We start from the raw sequence: 11,608 nt of genomic DNA, 5'->3' as shown, positions 1-11,608 counted from the left end.
GTTTTCAACTATAATCTTTTGAAATATTTTCTCAGACCCTTTCTTTTTCTCTTCTTCTGGGACCCCTGTAATTCGAATGTTGGTGCGTTTAGTGTTGTCCCAGAGGTCTCTGAGACTGTCCTCAATTCTTTTCATTCTCTTTTCTTTATTCTGCTCCCTGGCAGTTATTTCCACCATTTTATCCTCCAGCTCACTTATCTGTTCTTCTGCCTCAGTTATCTTGCTATTGATTCCTTCTAGAGTATTTTTAATTTCAGTTATTGTGTTGTTCATCATTGTTTGTTTGCTCCTTAGTTCTTCTAGATCCTTGTTGAATGTTTCTTGTATTTTCTCCATTCTATTTCCGAGATTTTGAATCAACTTTACTATCATTACTCTGAATTTTTTCCAGGTAGGTTGCCTATTTTGTCTTCATTTATTTGGTCTTGTAGGTTTTTACCTTGTTCCTTTGTCTGTAACATATTTTTTTGTCGTTTCATTTTTTTTTTAATGGGTGGGGCTGTATTTCTGTCTTAATCATTGTTTGGCCTGAGGCATCCAGCACTGGAATTTGTAAGCAGTTGGATAGAGCTGGGTCTTGGTGCTGAGATGAGGACCTCTGGGAGGTCTCACTTTGATTAATATTCCTTGGGGTCTGAGGTTCTCTGTTAGTCCAGTGGTTTGGACTCAGAGCTCCCACCACAGGAGCTTGGGCCCAACCTCTGGCCTGGGAACCAAGATCCCGCAAGCCGTGTGGCATGGCAAAAAAAAAAAAAAAAAAAAAAAAAAGGAGTAATACAATAACAAAGAATAAAAAACAAAATAAAAATATGTAAAAAATATATTAGGAAAAATAAAAATATAATTGAAACAACTGCAACAAGGTAAAAATAAAACCACAACAGAAAAAAGAAAAAAAAGGGGAGGGGAACAAGCCAAAAGGAGCAGAACAATAACAAAGTATAAGGAATAAAATAAAATTAGAAAAATAAAAGATTTATTAGGAAAAATAAAAATATAAATGAATTAACAACAATGAATCAACAAGGTAAAACAGAGTCCCAATCTAAAAGAGGAAAAACGGAAAAAAAAAAAAAAGCCTTGGCTATGCGGGCAGAGTTTAGGCAGGGGTGGAACTTAGGCAGGGGCGGGGTTTAGGATGGGTGGGACCTGGGTGGGTGGGGGGGTGATATTTGAGCATGGGGCGGGGCCTAGGCTCAGGACCACTTAGCCAGAAAAGGCCCTGGGGGCGGGGCCTAGGCAGGTGATTTTCAAGTGTCGGGCGGGCGGGGCCTCTGCTTAGGACCTGCGGGGAACGGGAGAGGCAACACGTGGAAAGGAGAGCCTCTGGATTGTGGAGTTCCGGAGTTTGGAGGTAAGGGCCTGGGTGAGGGCATGTGGATGGGGTTTAGGCCCAGCGTGGTTGGAGGGGGTCTCAGAGGGGGTCTCCGAGTGTAGAGGTAGGGCCCTGGTGGGGGTGTAGGGGCGGGGCTTGGGCTCTGCATGGCAGCAGGGAGGCTCCGAGGGCAGAGGATTAGGCCTGGGAGCCCAATGGGCTCCCCAGGTGCCTAAGTGGACAGGGAAAGCACTGGCCCCATTCCCTTCCATTCCTCTGTGTCCCCCCTCCCCAGGTCTACACCAGGGTCTCCCCTGTTCCCACTGGACCCCTAACCGTGGGTGGGTCCCACTGGGTTTAGGAACACTCCTCCCCTCCCCCAGCCGCCCCTCAGGGGCATCAGTCCCAGCCCACCTCCACTTTTCCTCCCCCCCTCACTCCCCCCTTGCCCCACATCCTACCCGGTCACTGGGGGTTCCTCCCTTCCCCTTAGGTGTCCATGGTTCCACACCGGTGCCTGGTAGGTGTCCTAGTTGTGCAGAGACCCAAATTCCATGTCCTCCTAGTCTGCCATCTTGACTCTGCCCCCTGTGTCATAGTTTCGATTCCACATATAAGTGATATCATGTGACATTTGTCTTTCTCTTTCTGACTTACTTCACTTGGTATGAAAATCTCTAGTTTCATTCATGTTGCTGCAAATGGCAGTATTTCATTCTTTTTTATGACTGAGTAGTATTCCATTGTATATACATACCACATCTTCTTTATCCATTCATCTGTCCATGGACATTTAGGTTGCTTCCATGTCTTGGCTAGTAACAAATCATTCTTGAAGCACACCTGACCAGTCTGCTGGCTTGTCTGGGGGCTCTCAGAGAATTACATTTTTTAGCAAACAAAAAATTCTTTAGTTTCTTTCTTCTCTGCTTTCTGGAATATTTTGCCAATCACCTGGTTTCTGTCCAGGGGACTAAGGCCTCTTGTAGATTTGCAGATGTTTGTTGTTTTATTTTGTCTTATAATGGACATATGCTATGTGTAGTCTTTTGTATGTCTGAAAACGATATGGAATGCAGTAGTAAGGGAGGGAAAGAAAACAAACAAAAAGAAGCATCCTTTCGGAGTTCTTTAATCAGTCTCACCCCTTCGAGTGGCATCCTCAAAGGCAGCATGACTATTATTGTTCAATGACATAAATTTACAGTCCTGCAAGATGAAAAAGACCTACCGACCTGCTATACAACACAGTGACTGCGGTTAATGATGCGGTATCGTGCTCGCGAATGTTTGTTAAGCGGGTAATCTCACTCTAAGTGTTCTTACCACAGAAATCAAAAACAAAACTAAAGGTACTCAAGGAAAATTTTGGAGGTGATGGATGTGCTTATGACCTCGATTGTGGTGACGGTATCATGGGTGTTTGCATATGTCCAAACTCATTAAGTTTTATGCATTAAATATGTGCAGTTTTTGTACATCAATTATGCCTCAATAAAGCTGTTAAAAAAACAGTTAATTTCACCTGAAAAAGTAAAAAGAAAGGAAACAGTGACCTTGGACAGTCTCTGCCACACCCGATTTCCTAACATAATCACAGCCTTGTCTCAACATCAGTTGTCTAATTCTTTATTTTTTTATTTTTTTGAATTTTATTTTATTTATTTTTATATACAGCAGGTTCCTATTAGTTATCCATTTTATACATATTAGTGTATATATGTCAATCCCAATCTCCCAATTCATCACACCCCTCCCCCCACCCCCGCCAGTTGTCTAATTCTGAAGGGCAAATTAGTCCATGATCCTGAGTAATCTGGATGAAATTGCAAATTGAATTGTGACATGATTTGTTCAGTTCCGGATAAACACACCATTACAAGCATCTTATTTTCCTGCCATTTTCTCATGCTCCTACCTGTCCAGTTTCTCCTCTTGCGACCTCCCCATCCCTGAATTGCTCAAAAACCCCAGGGGCTTTCTTAATCCATTGCTGGGATCTGTTCTGCCTCCACAAGCCAAAGGGGCAGGGAGCTGGGGTCTCACTCACCTGTCCCCCAAAAGCAGTAGCTTCTTGTGCTTGTAAGGTGTGGTCATTGAAGCCTGGACTGTGCAGTTTCAGGGGCAAACTGCTGGCCACCAATGCAGGGGTGGTCCAGGTCCTCATCCAGGCCTCAGTGGTGCCCCATATGGGGCCTGGACCCTGCTCCTTTCTGTATATGTTGCTATGGTAACTGGGTTAACACAAAGCATGCAGGGGAGTCTGTGGTACTGAATGGAGGTCACCAGGCTAGACTTCAAAAGATTTTATTTCAGAGGCCTTGATAACCTCTTCCTACCATGGCACTTTGATCATGGTCATCCTAGTCCAACTTGACAGCTTTTTCTAACTGCCAAATTTGGAGGCTGTGACGGGAAAGTGGGGGAAGGCATAGAGGGATTGCTGTCTCACTTCCTGAAAACCCTGGGATACTTTTTGAAAACTGGTCCAGTAACTAGCTTTGCACCCCAGAATAACTGAGGGAGAGGTCTTCCTCCCCCCTTAGATGTAAAAGATATTTGACATTCTGCTTGCCAAAACTGAGGATAAAGCTGATGATTAATTTTGTTCAAACAAGAAGAAGCAATGCCTCTCTTTTCCTGGCCTTTTTAGCTCTGTCCCTGCCTTACCAGAGAGCCCTTCCCGTCTGTGTCCTCCCCAGACTGTAAGCTCAGCGAGGTCAGTATCATGTCTGTCCTGTTCATGGCTGCTTTCCCCAGTGCCTGGCCAGCAGTGACTAGCAGATATGAAGGGCCAGGAAGTGTTTGCCAGGTGAAGAAACCCATGCTCCTCTTCTCCTCATCATTGCTCAGAGGTTAGAGTGGATCTGAGGCTCTTTTCACATCTCTGGGGATGGAATCCCTTTAGACCCAGTGCCTCCCATCCTTTAAAGCAATGTCACCCTCTTTTTCCCCTCTCTTTGCTTACCTGGGAGTTTATTTCCCTCCTGGAGAAGCATTTTTCAGAGAAGGTGCCTCTGTAAGGGTAGGGCACTCATATTTATTGTCTCTACCCAGAGCCAGGCTCTGGGCTAACTTGGAGGGTAAACCCAGCTCGGTGGGCTGCCATTCTGCCCCTTCTGGTCACCCTGCCCCATTTTATGCTCTACGTGTGCCCCTCCCCACTTCTTGATGTGACTAACAGAGTCATTCGGTTGCCATGAGTACTTTAAAATTTTGGTATCATTTCAATCTGATGTAATTTAGTTTGATAAGTACAAACTTATAGAAAAATTGCAAGTACAGTACAAGCAATTCCCATATACTCTTTACTCAGATTTATCAGTTTAATTCATTGTTTTTTGCATTATGAAAATTTAGTTATCTTGATATACTTTTTCGAGGTGTTTACATGATCACATTTGGTTTATTACTCTTGAAGCTCTGTCTATCTTCTACTTTAGAGCATGTGTTTATTTCTTGTTGAGGTTATAAGAATTAGAATGAATTCACGTTTTTGCTAGTTAAAATTTTTTTCTAATGTGCTAGGTTCCCCACCATTGTCAAGGTATTTTGACCAACTTTATAGAGGAAGTTGTGAAAGTAAATCTCTATCAATTTGGCTCAAAATTTACTTGAAAAGTTTGTTTCCTGTTGTGTAGTATGCTATTACTTTTTGTGCATAATGACTTCAGAGGCAGTAGTATTTTTCTTAATTAATAAACTTTATTTTTCAGGGGCAGTTTTAGGTTTACAGAAAAATTGAGCAGAAAGTCCAGCGAGTTCTCAAATATCCCCTTAGCCCTCACTCCCCCAGCTCCCCTGTTATTGACATCTTGTATTGGTGTGGTATGTTTGCTACAATCGATGAGCCAACATTAATGCATTACTGTTAACCAAAGTCCATAGTTCATGTTACTGTTTACTCTTTGCATTGTACATTCTATGGGTTTTGACAAATGTAAAATGACATGCATCTACCATTACAGTATCATCTGTATCAAACTATCAACAAAAGAGTTTCCCATACTCTTCATCCTTCTTGGCTGCCATGAGCATCAGCTTCCTACACAGTCTTGGCCTCGTGGAGTTCCTATTGATGGGGAGGTAAGACCAGCCCAAGGAATAGCCCGGAGGCCACCAGTCTCTGGAATACCCTTGGGAGCACCAAGGCCAGCAGCAGAAGGGAACATCACTTGGGCTTGGCCTTGCCCCTTGGGGCCAATCCTACCTTTTCAGTGGGGTCAGGTGGGAGAAAGGAGGAAGGTAAGGCAAGTGATATTATTCCCTGTGTCAGGAGCCTTCTGTGTGAACTCCCTTGACTTCTGGAAGGCCTTGCTGGACGGGCACAGGTGTAGGGGCTGGTGCTCAGAGGGAAAGCTGGAGTGTAGGCCCCTCCACCAGTGGACACTCCTCAAGACACAGAAGAGGCAGGTCTCTTTGTTCTGCTAGGAGACCCCCAGTATCCAGTGGCTGGGCCCCGGAGGGCTGTCTCTGGGCTCATTTTCATGCTGGCTGGGCTAAATGATCCACGTCCGTGCTGGGTGGGTAAGGGCAAAAGAATAACCAACTTAAAGATGACACTTTACTGTTTTCAAGCCTTTTCTCACATATTCTGTCAGCTGAGCCTCATAACAACTCTGGGAACTAAAGGAGTCCAGTGAGGTGACCACACAAATGAAGAAACAGGCTCATAGAGGTCAAACGCTTGCCCAAGGGCACAGGCTGGTCCCTGGCACCCTTCCCACTGTGGCTTGCCAGGCAGCCCTGGTTCTCCCAAGTACCCCTGCCAGTGTGGAATCCAGGTCGCTAGTCTCGGCCTGACTAGCGCCCAGCAACCCCCCACCCCCATCACGTGCAGTGAACTCTTCCTACGATTCAGGGAGGTGTCTGAATCCATTAGATTCCAAACTCTGGGAGGGCAGCCACGGAATTTGTGCTGCTCTGTCCCTGAGTCTCACACAGTGATTTGGAGGGTGTGGGAGAGCGTGGAAGAAAGAATTTTTAAAAAGGCTAATCAAGGGCTTCCCTGGTGGCGCAGTGGTTGAGAGTCTGCCTGCCAATGCAGGGGACACGGGTTCGAGCCCTGGTCTGGGAGGATCCCAAGTGCCGCGGAGCAACTGGGCCCGTGAACCACAACTACTGAGCCTGCGCGTCTGGAGCTTGTGCTCCGCAACAAGAGAGGCCGCGACAGTGAGAGGCCCTCGCACCGCGATGAAGAGTGGCCTCTGCTCGCCGCAACTAGAGAAAGCCCTCGGACACAGATGAAGACCCAACACAGCCAAAAATAAATAAATAAATAAATAAAGAAGCTTTCATTAAAAAAAAAAAGGCTAATCAAGAATTGATGGCATTAGGAAACAAACTGGAAGAAAAAGGTCAGGGTCTGATATAAGATTGTGGCATTTACCAAAAATTAGGTTTTTTACAAAAAGTATGAGCATGTATTATTATTATTAAAATAAATTTATTTATTTATTTATTTTATTTATGGCTGTGTTGGGTCTTCATTGCTGCTCGCGGGCTTTCTCTAGTTGCGGTGAGTGGGGGCTACTCTTCGTTGCGGTGCGTGGGCTTCTCATTGCGGTGGCTTCTCTTGTTGTGGATCACAGGCCCTAGGCACACGGGCTTCAGTAGTTGTGGCACATGGGCTCAGCAGTTGTGGCTCGTGGGCTCTAGAGCGCAGGCTCAGTAGTTGTGGCGCTCGGGCTTCGTTGCTCCACGGCATGTGGGATCTTCCCGGACCAGGGCTCGAACTCGTGTCCCCTGCATTGGCAGGTGGATTCTTAACCACTGCGCCACCAGGGAAGCCCCAAGCATGTATTATTTTTGATAACAAAAGACTATTCTCATTTTAGGGAAAAATTACAAAATGACAAAGGTTTTGAAAGCAGACAATTTTGGATTTGGCACTTAGAAAAGTTCCTTAACCTCTCCAAACTCATTTTCTTCATCTGCAAAATGGGGAAACCATTAACGCTGTTGGAGTGAGGGCTGTTTGGAGAATTAAGTGAGGGTTTGTGTAAGGCAGTGTCTGGCATGATGTGAGTGACCAATACATGGTCACTTTTAAAAACACTTAGGGAATTCCCTGGTGGTCCAGTGGTTAGGACTAGGTGCTTTCACTGCTGTGGACTGGGTTCAATCCCTGGTCGGGAAACTAAGATCCTGGAAGCTGCACTGCGCGGCCAACAAACAAACAAACAAACACTTAGACTTTAGTTCAGAACATTTTTAGATTTATGGAAAAATTGGGAAAATAATATAGAGAGTTCCAATATTCCTGCACACAGTCTCCCCTATTATTAACATCTTATATAGTGTGGTACGTTTGTTACAATTAATCAACTGCTCTTGACACGTTATTATCAACTAAGTTCCATACTTTATATTCAGATTTCTTTAGTTTTAAACCAATGTCCTTTTTCTGTTCCCAGATTACATGTCTACTTTGACTGTCTTTATTATCACCATCACTTTTGGTGTATAGACACTCAGCAAATGCCTCTCCCCAGCCCTTCCCTTTCTGGGTAGGAGCCATGCCTGCAGTGAAACTTGTTCTCTTGCAATCTGAGCTGCCCGTTTTGCAGTCAGAGCCACATGTTTGAAGCTTCTCTTGAGCAACAGAGAAACGTGCCCCATGGTGAATCAGAGAAGTTTCTTCACTCGAGGTCAAAGGTGACACATGCCTTATAAACACCTCCCTGGCTCAGGGCTCCTCACCAGTACTGCTGCCTCCACACTTCTGTGCATTGAGGGGTAAGTGTCCTTTCCTTGGCTGGGCCTTCAGGGGGCCACTTGGCAGGCTGTTGGAAGCCACAACCCCCTGCCTGCTGGACCCACTCTGGGTTGACTGTATTTTGGGCCCAAGGATGCCAGCTCTTGCTCTGCTAGGAAGACTCAGTCTCGGGACTTGGGGATGGCCGAGGTGGGTGGGGTGGCTGGCATCTGTAATAAGGGCCCTAAAGTACCAACACTTGGGGGAAAGGGAACAGCCTGGCCAACCACAGCACCCTTCCCAGGTGAGCTTGAGTGATTAACACCCTCTGAACTATAGTCCCCAGGAGACGGGGGGACATGGAACACCGTGACAGTTAAGGCTGATTCTTTTAGACTTTAGACGGTATTCTATGTCCTTCTCCCCCCATCCTATCCGCACATGAGAACATTCACCGTGGATCAAACACAGAGCAGAGAGAACGCAGAGCAGACCCAGGGGTAGTCATTCCTTGTCTAAACCTTTGATACGGAAAGAGAGGAGAGAGTGAAAGTGCTGTGGGGTGGGGGAGGAACTGCCCCTTGACAAGACCTTCTTTGTCTCTTTGAAAGTGAATGTGAAGTTAGGGAGATGACGAAGCTGGAAGACCACCTGGAGGGAATCATCAACATCTTCCACCAATACTCCATTCGGGTGGGGCATTATGACACCCTCAGCAAGCGTGAGCTGATGCAGCTGATCACAAAGGAACTTCCAAATGCCCTCAAGGTACGTGATGCCCCTCTCTTGGCAATGTTGCCCAACCGCTTGCACTGAGGGCAGTGGCAAGGACTGAAGGATGATGGTGGGACAAGGACTGGGGTGGGTTCGTCCCAGTTTGAGCTTTCAAGGATGTCTCCCCCTGCCCCCCAACCAGCTGTGGGACAGGGGCTCTGCCTCCCCTCTGAATAACTCCCACCATCACCTTAGGCTCTGCTCCTTCTTGCCTCTGTAAAGTGGAGAGAGGCAGGGCAGGGTGGGATTGGATTGCTGAGCTACACAGCATCTTCCAGGTTAAGACTTGATTCTAGGATGGCCCAAGACAGCTGCTTCTCTCTGTCTTCTGTTTTCTCACATTGGATTCTCCCACATAGTTTTGGCTAATGAGTTAGTGTTCCCAGGCCTCCCTAAGCTGATTTCTGAGGGATTTGAGGCCTGGAAAAAGGGGAGCTCACCGTCCCTGCTTTCCCTTCTCCAAGAACACCAAAGACCAACCTTCCATTGACAAAGTATTCCAAGAGCTGGATGCTGATAAAGACGGACAGGTCACCTTTGAGGAATTCATAGTCTTGGTGTCCAGGGTGCTGAAGACTGCCCATGAGGCTATCCACCAAGAGTAGACGCTCTGATGGGCTCTTCCAGCAATGTCCCCAAGAAGACTTTCCCTTCTCCTCACCGAAGTCTGCCTTGCCTGAAGGAAGCGAGAGTTAATAAAAGTACCCTTGAACCGTTCTTAACAGTGTCTGTGTACTTTTTTCTTTCACAAAACTTGATCCTTCCTCACCCCTGCTGTTCCGACAGTCCCCATTTAGACCTCTGAGAACCCCTGCTCTGTTCATTTGTTCACCAATAATTTATTAAATGTCCCCTATTTGTTCATTTATTCATTTAGTTAACAAATATTTACCGAGCATCTATAATAGCCAGAGACCAAAGACGTGAAGTCCCTGTCCTCTTGGGGCTTACGTTCTATTGGGGAGGGGATAGAAAATGAACCAACAGACAAACCACTAGGTATTAGCATAAAAATATACCATACAATACACTGGTAGGTAATGATAAGTGATATGAAGAAAGCTAAAGCAAGGAAATAAGGGGCAGAGGGAAGGACAGGGATACTGGTTTAAATATGATAATTGAGGGATGTGTTTGAGCAGAAATCTAAAAGAAAGGAAGGAGAGCAGCTTGCGGATGTCTGTGGGTCAAGAGTTCCTGCAGAAAGAGGCTGAGGCCCTAAGACGGGCATGTGTCTGACCTGCTCAAAGAACAGCACAGTGGCGGGTGCAGATCTGAGGTGGGGCTGGTGGGAGACCAGAGCCTGCAGGAAACAGGGAGCAGGGAGCAGGGGCTTACAGCCCGTGGGGAGGACCTTGGACTTTGTGCCAAGTGTGCTAAGGAGCCACAGGGGGTTTTGAGCAAGGGAGTGAGATGATTGATTTCACTTATGTTTCCTGTATGGGCCATGAAACTTGGGGCTGAACTTTGCAAGGGTGTGGGAAGAAGAGAGACAGGAGGAGGGGGAGAGCATGAGCTCTGTCCAGCACAGGATAAGGGGAGGGAAGACTTCTTGGGCCAGACTCCCTCCCCATGCTGGTCTAGTCCAGGTTCTTTGTGAAATGCTCCCCTAGGACTAAGCTGCTCTCCTTCTGTGCTCTTCTCTCCTGCTGTGATTCTGTATCCACTAATGTGCTTATTTGTTCTATGTCCGTCTCCTCCATGGATGGGGGTGTGTGAGAGTAGGCACTGGGTCTCTAGCAAAAGCACTGTGCCTGGCATGCAATAGGTGTTTCAGAAATATCTCTTACAAGGATGAATGTATGGAAATCAATAGGCTATTGATTTGATTCCCTATAAATGGTCCAGAGGGAAACAGGAGGGAACATGGTCTCTGAGGACAGGAATAATCTCCCTAAGGGGCAAGTGTTGGGTCACTGTTCCCTGGTGAAAAGTGCATTCAGTCTGAATGGGCAGAAGTCACTGGGGACCTCCCTGCCCACCAACCACTGTCTGGTGCTGAGTCAGGTCTGGGATAGATGGGGTGTCCCTTTAGTCCAGAGGTCAAGAGGTCCATTTTGTCAAGATGTCAGAATACCCGTATGTTATGGGCTGAATGTTTGTGTGCCCTCCCAAATTCACTTCTTGAAGCCTTAACCCCCAGTGTGATAGTATTTGGAGATGGGGCCTTTGGGAGGTAATTAGATTAGGTCATGAGGGTGGGACCCTCATGATGGGATTAGTGCCCTTATAAGAAGAAGAATAGAGAGAGATTTCTCTCTCTCTCCATGAGCACACAGCAAGTCTACAAGCCAGGAAGAGAGCCCTCCCCAGGCCCCTAACCATCATTGGCAGCCTGATCCCAGATGTCCAGCCTCTAGAACTGGGAGAATAAATGTCCGTTGTTTAAGGCATCCAGCCTATGGCATTCCTTCTCGCAGCCTGAGCAGGCTAGGACACCACAGTCACAGCAGCCAGGGCACAACCTTGGGCTCTGGCAGATGCACCAGCGGCTGCTCCCCTGCCCCCTCCTCAGCAGGAGGGACAGGCCAGGAGGGCAGAGTGTATGACGACATTTTTAAAAGGTGAGGTAACTTGCTGGAGCCCAGATATGACTGATATGAGGAAAAGTGAGAAGAGAAGCTTTATATTGGGGCAGAGGTGGGTTTGTATTTTGGTTTATTTGGTGCAAAACTGGGTGGAGATGATGCAGAGGAAGCTGGGATTCAGGACTGAGGCCAGAAAGTGACAGGCCCCAGGGCTGGAGGTCTGCTGGACCACCCAGCAGAGGAAACTACTATGTCATGAGATGTGGATCTGAGGCAAAGCTGAGGTAGGAGGGA

At 46.7% G+C, this 11,608-nt stretch overlaps 1 protein-coding gene across 5 annotated transcripts; it reads left to right on the top strand.

Annotated features, from left to right (window-relative positions):
* Positions 1 to 1,249: 1,249 nt before the first annotated feature.
* Positions 1,250 to 9,503, top strand: S100A12 (S100 calcium binding protein A12). 5 transcript variants are annotated; one of them, XM_036844429.1, is made up of 4 exons: positions 1,250 to 1,354; positions 5,284 to 5,401; positions 8,624 to 8,780; positions 9,251 to 9,503. In XM_036844429.1, exons 2-4 carry the CDS (start codon positions 5,346 to 5,348, stop codon positions 9,389 to 9,391), a joined length of 354 nt encoding a protein of 117 aa, XP_036700324.1. In that variant the 5' UTR covers positions 1,250 to 1,354; positions 5,284 to 5,345; the 3' UTR covers positions 9,392 to 9,503. The 5 variants fall into 5 exon arrangements, with proteins under 5 accessions (XP_036700324.1, XP_036700079.1, XP_036700160.1 ...); XM_036844184.1 differs by lacking the exon at positions 5,284 to 5,401 and adding an exon at positions 7,732 to 8,053 and having other exon boundaries at positions 1,267 to 1,354; XM_036844265.1 differs by lacking the exon at positions 1,250 to 1,354 and adding an exon at positions 7,732 to 8,053 and having other exon boundaries at positions 5,296 to 5,401.
* Positions 9,504 to 11,608: the final 2,105 nt, after the last annotated feature.

The sequence above is a fragment of the Balaenoptera musculus genome, chromosome 1 (genome assembly GCF_009873245.2).
Source record: "Balaenoptera musculus isolate JJ_BM4_2016_0621 chromosome 1, mBalMus1.pri.v3, whole genome shotgun sequence".
In the NCBI taxonomy this organism is placed as follows: Eukaryota; Metazoa; Chordata; class Mammalia; order Artiodactyla; family Balaenopteridae; genus Balaenoptera; species Balaenoptera musculus.
This window is presented reverse-complemented; position numbering and strand designations above follow the sequence as displayed.

What these genes read in the sequence shown, in the direction of transcription:
- S100A12 (XM_036844184.1), top strand. Translation starts at nt 7,980, where the DNA reads ATGCCTTATAAACACCTCCCTGGCTCAGGGCTCCTCACCAGTACTGCT. An exon ending in ACACTTCTGTGCATTGAGGG is followed by an intron (nt 8,054 to 8,623) that starts GTAAGTGTCCTT and finishes TCTCTTTGAAAG; the next exon opens with TGAATGTGAAGTTAGGGAGA. An exon ending in AACTTCCAAATGCCCTCAAG is followed by an intron (nt 8,781 to 9,250) that starts GTACGTGATGCC and finishes CCCTTCTCCAAG; the next exon opens with AACACCAAAGACCAACCTTC.